Source organism: Caenorhabditis remanei, chromosome IV (assembly GCF_010183535.1).
Source record: "Caenorhabditis remanei strain PX506 chromosome IV, whole genome shotgun sequence".
NCBI lineage: Eukaryota > Metazoa > Nematoda > Chromadorea > Rhabditida > Rhabditidae > Caenorhabditis > Caenorhabditis remanei.
Window position 1 is genome coordinate 1,835,569 of NC_071331.1, and position 13,206 is coordinate 1,848,774.

The following is a 13,206-nucleotide window of genomic DNA, read 5'->3' on the forward strand; positions in this document are numbered from 1 at the left end:
ATCAGGATAGAAAAAGTCACGGAGAAAATTTGTCAAAATCGTATCAAAAAAGCAGAGATGTTTTAATTGTTCTCTACCGGAACGAGCTGCTTAGCTAACAAGAACTACAAACAAGTGATGAAGTCAAACAACTCAGGAGAAGAAGAACGTTCTGAGACCTTGATAGTCTGACCCATTTGAGAAGCGCCGCAGGCGCTGTAACACCCAGAAGGGTGGTGTAGAGAAGGAGGTTGAGCAGCCGTTAGGCTGCGTTAACCGGCTGGTAATTTATATTTTTGGAAATGAAAATAAAATGCCGACATTTTGACAGAGATTCGGTCAAACCCCACATGCGTTTTATATGTGGCGTTTCCAGTCAAGTCGGTACAACCATCATTTTGAGAACCCACTTTTTCCTTTGTGAACTGTCTTCTTTGCAGAATTCCGCAGAATTGTAAGATATTGTGAGCTTGGAGTCATTTCCCATCAAAATAGAAGCACTTCTGAAAAATATTCCGATTGAATTTTGACTAAAACACGCATTTAATTCAAAGCTCACCTATTTGTTCGAATACCAACACGATTCAAAAGATTATCGATTGAATCTTCATGTGACATTCTGAATGTTCTTTGAACTCCAACCGGAGATCCCGCTGTGATTATTTTCCGAGCGAATGTCATAAGCTCCTCAGTAGAGAAATCTGGAGACCAAATGTACTTGAAGTGCACGATTTTGTTGCTCAAGTTCAATAATAAATTGATATCTAATGGTGCCGCTCCTACCAGAACGATTCGATTCGCTGCGCACTTGTTGAAGCCGGGTGCGCAAAGTAATCAATGTCTTCTTCCTGGTGGAGTATAGAGAGTGATTCAAGTGGGTAACTGGACTCATCGATCAAATTGTTCAAAGCTTCGAAGCGTCCATTCATATTCTCTTTGAATCTCAGTTCTCGTACTCGAATTCTCAATCCTTGAGGAATTCGGAGCGCAACGCTTTCAGCAATGAAGGGAAAAGTGTGAGCTTGTACAACTGCTTTCCGTCCTCCGAAAATCAACCCATTCAGTTTTCGAACTGCTTCGTGTAGCTTCATTGTGTATGCATACCGTTCGATTCGTTTTTCTTGGCCTTCTTTTTTGATTATGAATTGGATTAGTGGTGTGAAGGGGAGTGGTCTATTGTTATGTCGGCAGTCGAACGGTTGAAAACAATAGCTCAAACGAGCGATTGCCATCTCTAATAACCATGTTGGCACACGGCTGAGAAAGACCAATTTTGATTCCATTTCCTCTGCAGTTAGTTCTTGTAGAACTGAACCAGACATTGGTAGCAATTCATCTTCTGTGAACACTGGGAACATTACTGGAAACGGAAATGAAGGACATCCCAAGTTCCCTGGTTCCCCTCGATCCAATCGTCTCTCTAACGCAATTTTGTAGATCTCCAGATGCTTTTCATAATAACGTTTCATTCTCTGATCGTCTTGTTGGAAAGACCAGGGAAACTCAGTGGAAAACATTGGTGTAGAGTTGTGATTCGCAACTCTCACATCTCCAAAAATCACTTCTCCTGGGACCAGGTCGGTCATGTTCGTCGGAAGTTGGAAACCGTGCTGATCTAGATCAAATCGAATACCACCCTCATCGTTTTCTTTTTGAAAATAGTCAACGATTTCTTCTCCCTGATGGAAGTTTCTATAAACCCTCAGATAATATGAAGTTTTATTGACTGTAACTCCGTAATCACCAAACTGAAGATAGTCAATTTTGAGTGGCACAGTCTTTTCGGCAAAACGAATCGCTGGTATTCGCAGGAATAGACAAAATCTAAAACAAGGAATGTAAGAAACGTTTGTGAAAGAGCGAATATACATTTTGTTAGCTTCTATGTATTGTAGAACAGTTCTAAGACTATCATATTGCAAGCCTGTGAGAAGCATTATGGCTGCAAATAAGGGACAAGAGTGAGTCGATAAAGGCAATAGATGTGTTTGGTTGGGGGATGAGAAGGGAGAATGACGAGGTCGAACGAACAGATTCTGTACGATGTGTGTATTTGTTTTATTGCTACTCTAGAGCAACCCAGGTCATGGAAAAGTACATGTCATTACGTGTTCTTGTTATACGTGGAAATTTCACATCGGATTAGAACGTAGAAATTCTGTAGCTATGTGTACATTACTGTGAAAAAAAGGGATTTTCAAAAAAAAATTTCGCGGGCAAAACACTTTAGTGCATTTGTGAACGTCATCGTCGTCACTGACGGGGTCTTCGGGTAAACACAGTGTTTACACTGCCTTATCTCGAATCAGGGACTTGAATCTGTCCATTCTTACCAGATTCAATGTAGATAAGTGGGAGCACTCGGCTAGTGCCATTACAGAAATAGACCGAATGAGGAAGGAATAGCTTTCCAATATTTTTCTGTATTTCATTCGAAATTCCTCTATTTTTTTCTCTTTATCTTTGTTTCTATTTACTTTTATACGTAATTCTTAAAAGTAGATGGATAAAACAAAATTTTACCTTCACGTCCAGATTCCAATCATATTATCCAACGGTTTCATGGCTTCTGGTTCCGGCAATTACAAGGTCTTGATCTTTCCTCCGAGCTTTTTGAACACTATCATCCTATAAAAAGACAGTTTTTGAAAAATATAAAATGAAAACTTGAAAAGCGTTGAAAAAGGAGAAAAATAAAATCACGAAAAAGGCTTCACATTTGAAAGGAGCAAAAATGACGCGAAAATTCTCGAGAGGCAAGGAGAAATTTCGGCAACCAAGGTTACCCTTTCATCTAACCGACACATGGCTTAACAAAGAAGAATGTGCCAAAAATAGTTTCTTTGTCTCGGAAAAAAACGTCATTTGAAAATACTTTGAATTTGCCTTTTTTTATGAAATACATATTGAACATTTGGAATATTCATGTTTTGAAATTAGCATATTCGTAATCTCCAGTTCTTCCCGATTTCAAAAAGTATAATATCATGGGGGTTTGGGTAAAATAATTGGGTACGGTAAGGATGCGCCAAGGATGCGCAAAATGATACGGATAAAACAAAAACAAAATTGAATTAATATGCGTGACAACACACGACGAAAATTTAACGATCAAATCTTAACTAAAGTAAACATGAATTCCAGTTACAGTAATTATTTCAACTGGAAATACAATGGTTTTCATTTTCTCATTTTCAAGTTTAGATAATCATAATAAATAAAAAATATATCTCATTGTACCTCATTGTTAAGTGACTGTTGTTGTCTAGTTGCACCGCAAACTACTGCCAGAAATCTGGAATTAGTCATTAGAGCAGGATGAAACAATAATAATTTCAAACCAAAATAAAACAACTACTGTTTTGCATACACGAGAACAGATTGACGGGATTCTTGGGATGTTTTCTTTTTTGGCCACTTTTCAAAACGATAAGATGTGATTTACAATGTTTTTAATCTATTCCTTTTCATAGAAAATCGGGAAAAATGAATCGACCCAAACACAATGCTTCTTCAAAATGTCTGTTTCAAATAGTTTACCTTTGCTACACGCTCTTTTCTTGCGCAATATCAAAACATCGGTTTGTCTTGATATGAAGTCAACGAAACGTGCAATCGGACTAATTGATCGAAGAAAATATCAAAAGATTATAGAGAAATAAAATTAAAATTTTAAGTAATAGGATGATCACACTCTAACTATCCAGTTATCCAGTTTTGGAAGCACGAAAATTATTTTTCAAATGAATGTTTTTGTTGGAATTTTGGCATGGTTGTTCATCTGATGTATTTTGGCTCCAGCCTTTTCAGTATCTCACATACCTCTTCTATATTTTATCGAAATTTCCTGAATCTGTGTCCCATTTGCCGCTGCAATAGTCAATTTAAGCTTGTTCTCTGTTTCTAAGCTATTACAATAATTGAGTTAAGTTTATTTCACTGAAAGAAACGAGAAATTAGTAACAGAACATTATTGTTTTTCGAGAAACTAACATTGAATATGCATAAGTACGCCATTGTAAATTTGGGGTAACAACCGAGTTTTACAGTTTTAACTAACTGGTTTGTTAGTTTTTTTAAAATTAACAGTCATTAAATGGCTCAACACTTTTTTATGTGAGATTTCGAAAGCTTCAGTCAATAAATGCATTCAGAAAAATTATTGGGCTTCACGTTATCATGTTCATAACAAACCTTTAACTGTTTCAATAAACTCATATTTTTGTAGTCAATACCCGTCATTTAATTCGATCATGAGAGAATTTTTGTGAGATTATCTGGATTGTCGTCATACCCCCAAAGTTAATAATTTTCTATAATAAATTGCCACAGTATAATTCTGCCTGCACTGTATTCTAGTTAAATTAAAAAATGCCATTTTATCTATAATTTGTTAATGCATTTCCGGTTAGCATCTATAAATATGGTTACTCAGAAACAGTAAAAAAATAATTCAAAAATTGTTCATTTTCAGCATCTTCTTTAAAAAATTTCGCTTTGAACGAAGTGCAGTTTCCTTGATTTTTAAAGATCTCTTTTCTGCTTAGAAGTTTGCCGAAATACCGGCTTTGATTTCAAATTTCGAGTTAAATCAGTCAAGTATAATTCTGTTGCAGTGAGAACTTTTAAAGATCACTTTATTTTTGATAATGTTTCTTCAGAAGCGATTATTATAATTGCAACTACAGTATTATCCTGAAGTTGCTCGCTTTAGTTATTTCTCTTTAAATTTATACATTTTCTAATCATAAGGGCGTCTCGGAGTCTATGCACTTTCTGATTTTTAATGGGTTTACAAACCAAACCATTCTGGAATTCCTCCAATTTTTTTTCTAATTCTTTCAGTTCGCAATTTAGGTCAGTGTTTTTGGGTTCAAAAAACTTATTCGAAAAAAAAAACGAATCTCCTCATATTCAAATGACACGCAGAACATGAAGATCAAACTATCCTTCTATAAGTCAATCGAGATTACTAGTAACAGAATTTTGTGTGATACACGTGTGATAACAACAATAATGTGATTCAGAATACATAAGAAACCAAACTGACACAGTAAAGATTTTATAAAGAAAACGTTAACATCTTTGTAATCGAAATTTTAAAAATTAAACATTGAGAAGGTATTTTTGTTTTTCCCGGTGCGCAATAAATTTTTTAATTTCGGTAAGTTTCGAGGATGTTTTATGGCTCCAGTCACTTCCTGAATGTCTCTACCATTCGCTGTGGAGCAAAAATTTTGAGTTCTTTCTCAGTTTCTGAGCTATTACAACAATTGCTTTAACCTGTTCCAACATTCGGACTTTCCTATTTTGACGAGTTTTACTTTTTTATCACACTACATGCAAACTGGGTTAAGTTTCTTTTCCTGAAAGAAACGAGAAAGTAGTAACAGAAAATTATTGTTTTTGGCAATTTTTCATTATTCACTTAGGTTTAATTGCACTATTTAGAAGTTTTAAAGCATTAAATGTTTCCTGAAAGCTGAAAAATATTCGGAAGTGTTACCGAAGTTTACGCATCACATAAAACTAGTCATTGAAGCAGAAATTTAATAACTTCTTCCTCCAATTAAACGAAATAAATTATTTCACATTTAAAGTTTTCTTCTCGAATATTTAACATCAGCTCTCGTCTTTAATGCGTCTGTCAGAAAATTTTATACCAACAAAGCAACTATCCTTTTTTCTGAAATCTATAATGAGTGGGTGATAAAGAAAACTTTATATTTCAGTTTGGAAATATCTTCAAACTAGACAAAACCAGGCATTATTAGAGCGGCAAAAATTGGTTCAATATACATTTGCTGTAACAGAACTAACATTTTTGTTTTGGTCCGAATACGGAAACAATTTAGAAAAACTTGTAACCCCCAATGAAAAATGTAAATTTCTGAAACATTACCGCTTCATCAAGTAGTCGAATATATTCGAATTTGATAACCTATGTTTCTTCAATCATCGTACTTGGCTCCATTTGCTTTCCCGGTCTAGTTAGTCTCACATTTTTTAAAGTTAATCGGATATATGAATTAGCGCATCCACATTATTACTTGTGAGAGACAGCTAAAAGAATTTCAATGAAATATCCTATTTAATATACTGTCTTATAAGTTTTACTTACTTCAATTATGTTTTTTTCACCCTGGTTCTACACAAATAGTGATGAATTTACAAATCCTAAACTTGTTGAACGGAAAAAAATAATGTATGATGGCCAAGTTCCGACTAACAAAAATATCAGGAAGCGTCAGGTAAAAAAGGAGTGAGAAGCAGCGACAAAATTTGTTTCCCACTTTTAAGAACAAAAGCATATATTATAGGCCGGGATGCTCATTGTGCACCAAGTATAAGACCTCAATCACCTAGTTATTGCTTAAGAAAATCAATTTTATTATGAAATTTTTTGAAAACAAAAAAGGTAATTTTTTGAATTTTATTATAAAAGAGAGGACTAGTGTGAGATTCTGAAAATCATTTATTAACAAGCAATGTTGAACTAGGCAAAAATTGAATAGAGAAGGATATGTCTAAACTTGTCCAAACTTTTTCACATGCTCAGTCAATAGTTTTCAGAATTCTCAGAAGAAGTAATTTTTTTTTGAACGGATATTTTTCTTTGAGTCTCTCAATTTCGAACGCAATTTTCTTCAGTTTCGGTAGAGCGCGGTTGTAATACGTGTGTCGTGCTAATATGTGAGTTTTTCAATTTATTAATTTGCAGAAATCAGAAAATATCAGTTATCAAGATTCATCCGATGACAACGAGGATGACGACTTCATCGATGATTCCTTGTCCAAATTGGAGTTCTCAGATGACGTCTTCTTCTTTAATTCGGATACTAATTCACTCAACTCTTCTATTGCTTTGGCCTGGAAACAGAAACCAATCAAGGAAGTATTTTTAAAGAGCAGCAAATGTAAGATTTTGTGATGGAGTCGCCTCCCGTGCCTCGTCCATCCGTATCCCACGCTCCACCGATGACGACGGCTACGGATACTTCGAGGACCGTCGTCCATCATCCAACTGTGATCCATACACCGTCACTGGAGCTCTTGTGAGAACTGTGTGTTTGGAGGGAGCCGAACGCAAGTTGTCCATGATGTACGTGCCAAGTCAAGCACCAAATATTCAAAAGCATTAGATTTGGTTGGATTTGGAATGGATTTACGGAGATAGTGTGATACGAATAATTTCTTCTTTTTTAATCTGTGCTTCTTCTCTATATAATTAATTTTTTGTATTAAAAAGTGAACTTATTTCTTAACTGTACAAATAAATTTTGAAAATTTCAAAAACTGTTTTAGAAATATGATATTTTTGGAAAAGTTGAATGGAGATGATCGACAAATGTTTTTTAGTAAACCTTTTATCGATATCGACAACTTTACAATTCTAAAATCCCTGTTTCGAAAAAAAAAATATTTTACACTTTTATGAGGAATACAAGTCGGGATTTGGTCCTTTCTAGGAATCTAGTCATGAACCACATTTTCAGCCACTGTCAGTAAAGAACCCATTTGGAAGCTAGTTTTTGGACTTATCATTTGTTGAAATAAAAAAAAATGATTAGATTAATTATTTATTTATTTTCCTGTTTCAAAACATTCATGAAACCGTTTTCATTACTTCAAAAACGATCCCATCCTGCCGATCTCTGTTGGGAATTCCGACTTTATATAAGAAATTTTCACTTCCCCACATCTCTGAATTTGGGATTAATTGGACCCAGTCTCCAGAGAAAAAAACTAAAAATGCCACATTTCGTATTCCAGCCATTTCATACAATCGGTTCCAATGTCACTGTAAAAAACATACTATTGACACAGAAAAATGTTTACTGTGTTAGTTAACTGGTTTGAAGTCTTGATATAGTTAATAATCATTGTGCCTGACAAAGAATAAATAAATTTAAAATTTCCATCTCTCTTATCTTTCGTATAAATCTATTTATGTTTTTTTCTGGGTCATCTGTATCTCTCTGTGGAACTGAAAAGCGACAGAAACAGTTTAGAAAATGAAACACTTAAAAAAACACAAAAATTAAAATATGCCACAAATATGGTGACTGAGAAACATTGAAAATAGTTCAAAAATTGTACATTTTCACAATCTTTTTTAAAAATATTTGCTTTAAAAAACATGCCCGTTTTTATCTAAATTTTGTATTTAGCAAACAAAAAATCTTAGTTAACTCTATTTTCAGTTTTTGCCTGATGTTAAACAATACATCTAGTTTTGGTCAAACTACTTTTTAAGTGGACAATTTTTTTAAACTAGGAGTCTTTGGAGAATAGTTTCGGCAGTAATTTCTAAATAGGCAGTTTTAAATAATGATAACTTCTTCATATTTGATAAAATTTTAAAATTACTGCAAATTTGTTGTGTGAATGTTTGAATAACTCGATGAAGCGTTTTGAGAAATATTCAGTTTCTGAACATTATGTGCTTATTTAGTTTCAAAAACAGAGAAAATTTGGTAGAAAATTATCAAATAATCTCATGAGGAGACTGGGTAAGCTGAAATTCTCGTGTACCTATTTCTTAGTAATATTTTTAAATCCAAACTGCTTACCTGTAGTTTCTGAAACGTGGAAAGTTAAAACTAAGATGATTTTCGATGATATTCGAATGATTGGAATCTAATTGGATCTTGAAAATTTCAAAACATTGAAAATATAATGCCACTGTAAGACTTATCAACATTTTGAAACAATATGTAAATCACTCATAAGAAAACAATGAATTCCCTGTTTTCTGATCAACATTTCTAAAGATTTTATTCCAAACGTGTGTTGGGTAAGTTGGGCTGCTCACATATGTAAATTAACGCTTTGTAATCATTTTTCCAAAAAAAAACTGATGCCTACACGTACCAAGAAAATCTAACCATAGAAACCTTCAACCTTGAGGTCTCCAAAACTGCAAGAAAAATCAACTAAATGCACGAGTCATAAGCCGACGAACTTGTATAATACTATTGAAAAATTGCATTTCCTATAATTTATTGGTGAAATGGTAAGTTGTGAATTTCCTTTCTTAGAGTCTTGAAGTTCTGTTCATGACTACACTATTTCGAATTTTCGGACCTAAATCCTGAAATTCTATAATTTTAAAAACAAATATAGAAAATTTTTATTTTAAAAAATGAACACAGATTTTAAACAGGAATGAGTTTTTGATAAGGTAAAAAATCAAGAAGAATAGAAAAAAACTACACGTTTTATTATAAAACCAGCTTACCGTAAAAACTGTGATAGAAGCACCCCTTTATTTGAGGCGCTCCTCTAATAGAGGCGCACCTTAAAAAGCGGTTTGAATAATAGAGGCGCCCCCTTAATACGTTTCGAATATTTTTTCTGGTTTTCAGTCATTCTTTTTCAAATTCGTGAAAAAAACACAACTAAAACCCAACTTTTTCGTTCAAAGTACTGCAAATTTGGGGATTTTCGTGTAATTTTGTCCGAGAAAATGTTAGTTTGGTTGAAAATTGTTGACTTAAAAGTTGAAAAAATAATCGAACGAACAGGTTGAAAAATAGAGGCGCATGCGCTTCTATTACAGTTTTTACGGTAGGCTGACGCGCCTTCGGCGCGTTTTCTCGCGGCCACGCCACTCGAGTTCACGTGCTAACTTTTTGATAATAATTTGTATTTTTGGAAATGAAAATAAAATGACGACATAGTGAAAGAGATTCGGTCAAACCCCACATGCGTTTTATATAAGAATGATGTATCATCAGTGTGGCGTTTCCAGTCAAGTCGGTACAACCATCATTTTGAGAACCCACTTTTTCCTTTGTTTGCAGAATTCCGCAGAATTATAAGATATTGTGAGCTTGGAGTCATTCCCCATCAAAATAGAAGCACTTCTGAAAAATATTCCGATTGAATTTCGACTAAAACACGCATTTAATTCAAAGCTCACCTATTTGTTCGAATACCAACACGATTCAAAAGATTATCGATTGAATCTTCATGTGACATTCTGAATGTTCTTTGAACTCCAACCGGAGATCCCACTGTGATTATTTTCCGAGCGAATGTCATAAGCTCCTCAGTGGAGAAATCTGGAGACCAAATGTACTTGAAGTGCACGATTTTGTTGCTCAAGTTCAATAATAAATCGATATCTAATGGTGCCGCTCCTACCAGATAGATTCGCTGCGCACTTGTTAAAGCCGGGTGCGAAAAGTAATCAATGTCTTCTTCCTGGTTGAGTATAGAGAGTGATTCAAGTGGGTAACTGAACTCATTGATCAAATTGTTCAAAGCTTCGAAGCGTCCATTCATATTCTCTTTGAATCTCAGTTCTCGTACTCGAATTTTCAATCCTTGAGGAATTCGGAGCGCAACGCTTTCAGCAATGAAGGGAAAAGTGTGAGCTTGTACAACTGCTTTCCGTCCTCCGAAAATCAACCCATTCAGTTTTCGAACTGCTTCGTGTAGCTTCATTGTGTATGCATACCGTTCGATTCGTTTTTCTTGGCCTTCTTTTTTGATTATGAATTGGATTAGTGGTGTGAAGGGGAGTGGTCTATTGTTATGTCGGCAGTCGAACGGTTGAAAACAATAGCTCAAACGAGCGATTGCCATCTCTAATAACCATGTTGGCACACGGCTGAGAAAGACCAATTTTGATTCCATTTCCTCTGCAGTTAGTTCTTGTAGAACTGAACCAGACATTGCTAGCAATTCATCTTCTGTGAACACTGGGAACATTACTGGAAACGGAAATGAAGGACATCCCAAGTAACGTTCCTAGTCAGTGTAAATAAATGACGAAATCAGTTTAAACTGATAGTCATTTATACTATTCACGTCAACTAGTCGAAAGGAAATGATTATCGATATAGTCATAATCATTTTGGAAATGACGAAAACGATATTCGATTCAGCTATTTCGTCAAAACTTTTAAAAAATAGTCGAAATAGTATGAACGTAAATAGCCGAAACGTGAGGATTTAGAGCAGAAAAAAGGAAGAATGTCAGAAACATTTTAAAATGAAAACTCATTTTCTCAGTCATTTACGTCGTTTTAATAGTTGTTTTTGTATCGGAGTTAATCATTTACGTCGTTTTGATAGTTGTTTTTTCATTTCCGATAGTCAAATTACACTGTGTTTTTTAAATTATGATATTTTGATTATCATTTTACGTCATTAATCGCGTGACGAAAAATGACTAACTAATGATTAGGAACTCTAATCCCAAGTTCCCTGGTTCCCCTCGATCCAATCGTCTCTCTAACGCAATTTTGTAGATCTCCAGATGCTTTTCATAATAACGTTTCATTCTCTGATCGTCTTGTTGGAAAGACCAGGGAAACTCAAAACCCTCAGATAATAGGAAGTTTTATTGACTGTAACTCCGTAATCACCAAACTGAAGATAGTCAATTTTGAGTGGCACAGCCTTTTCCGCAAAACGAATCGCGGGTATTCGCAGGAATAGACAAAATCTGAAACAAGGAATGTAAGAAACGTTTGTGAAAGAGCGAATATACCTTTTGTTAGCTTCTATGTATTGTAGAACAGTTCTAAGACTATCGTATGGCAAGGCTGTGAGAAGCATTATGGCTGCAAATAAGGGACAAGAGTGAGTCGATAAAGGCAATAGATGTGTTTGGTTGGGGGAGAGAAGGGAGAATGACGAGTTCGAACGAACAGATTCTGTACGATGTGTGTATTTGTTTTATTACTACTCTAAAGCAACCCAGGTCATGGGAAAGTACATGTCATTACGTGTTCTTGTTATACGTGGAAATTTCACGTCGGATTAGAACGTAGAAATTCTGTAGCTATGTGTACATTACTGTGAAAAAAAGGGATTTTCAAAAAAAAATTTCGCGGGCAAAACACTTTAGTGCATTTGTGAACGTCATCGTCGTCACTGACGGGGTCTTCGGGTAAACACAGTGTTTACACTGCCTTATCTCGAATCAGGGACTTGAATCTGTCCATTATTACCAGATTCAATGTAGATAAGTGGGAGCACTCGGCTAGTGCCATTACAGAAATAGACCGAATGAGGAAGGAATAGCTTTCCAATATTTTTCTGTATTTCATTCGAAATTCCTCTATTTTTTTCTCTTTATCTTTGTTTCTATTTATTTTTATACGTAATTCTTAAAAGTAGATGGATAAAACAAAATTTTACCTTCACGTCCAGATTCCAATCATATTATCCAACGGTTTCATGGCTTCTGGTTCCGGCAATTACAAGGTCTTGATCTTTCCTCCGAGCTTTTTGAACACTATCATCCTATAAAAAGACAGTTTTTGAAAAATATAAAATGAAAACTTGAAAAGTGTTGAAAAAGGAGAAAAATTATATCACGAAAAAGGCTTCACATTTGAAAGAAGCAAAAATGACGCGAAAATTCTCGAGAGGCAAGGAGAAATTTCGGCAACCAAGGTTACCCTTTCATCTAACCGACACATGGCTTAACAAAGAAGAATGTGCCAAAAATAGTTTCTTTGTCTCGGAAAAAAACGTCATTTGAAAATACTTTGAATTTGCCTTTTTTTATGAAATACATATTGAACATTTGGAATATTCATGTTTTGAAATGAGCATATTCGTAATCTCCAGTTCTTCCCGATTTCAAAAAGTATAATATCATGGGGGTTTGGGTAAAATAATTGGGTACGGTAAGGATGCGCCAAGGATGCGCAAAATGATACGGATAAAACAAAAACAAAATTGAATTAATATGCGTGACAACACACGACGAAAATTTAACGATCAAATCTTAACTAAAGTAAACATGAATTCCAGTTACAGTAATTATTTCAACTGGAAATACAATGGTTTTCATTTTCTCATTTTCAAGTTTAGATAATCATAATAAATAAAAAATATATCTCATTGTACCTCATTGTTAAGTGACTGTTGTTGTCTAGTTGCACCGCAAACTACTGCCAGAAATCTGGAATTAGTCATTAGAGCAGGATGAAACAATAATAATTTCAAACCAAAATAAAACAACTACTGTTTTGCTTACATGAGAACAGTTTTACAAGATTTTAGTGATGTTGTCGTAATTTTTCACATTCTAAAACGATAAGACGGGATTCATTAAGATTTTTTAAAATATATTTCTTCTCATAGAAAATCGGGAAAAATGAATTGATCCGAACACAGTGCTTCTTCAAAATGTCTGTTTCAAATAGTTTTAGTTTGCTACACGCTCTTTTATTGGGCAATGTCAAAACCTCGGTTTGCGTT

The 13,206-nt window shown here is 34.6% G+C and overlaps 3 protein-coding genes across 3 annotated transcripts; 1 reads left to right on the forward strand and 2 right to left on the reverse strand.

Annotated features, from left to right (window-relative positions):
• Positions 1 to 355: 355 nt before the first annotated feature.
• On the reverse strand, positions 356 to 1,916 carry GCK72_012233 (uncharacterized protein; the record flags this gene model as incomplete). Its single annotated transcript, XM_053728944.1, has 4 exons — positions 356 to 482; positions 539 to 718; positions 763 to 1,803; positions 1,849 to 1,916. 4 exons carry the CDS (start codon positions 1,914 to 1,916, stop codon positions 356 to 358), a joined length of 1,416 nt encoding a protein of 471 aa, XP_053583716.1.
• A 4,270-nt stretch (positions 1,917 to 6,186) lies between these two features.
• Positions 6,187 to 7,121, forward strand: GCK72_012234 (uncharacterized protein; the record flags this gene model as incomplete). The annotated part of the gene is made up of 2 exons (XM_053728945.1): positions 6,187 to 6,230; positions 6,887 to 7,121. The coding sequence occupies 2 exons, from the start codon at positions 6,187 to 6,189 to the stop codon at positions 7,119 to 7,121; spliced, it is 279 nt and encodes a 92-aa protein (XP_053583717.1).
• A 2,779-nt stretch (positions 7,122 to 9,900) lies between these two features.
• GCK72_012235 (uncharacterized protein) lies at positions 9,901 to 10,698 on the reverse strand (the record flags this gene model as incomplete). Its single annotated transcript, XM_053728946.1, has 1 exon — positions 9,901 to 10,698. One exon carries the CDS (start codon positions 10,696 to 10,698, stop codon positions 9,901 to 9,903), a length of 798 nt encoding a protein of 265 aa, XP_053583718.1.
• Positions 10,699 to 13,206: the final 2,508 nt, after the last annotated feature.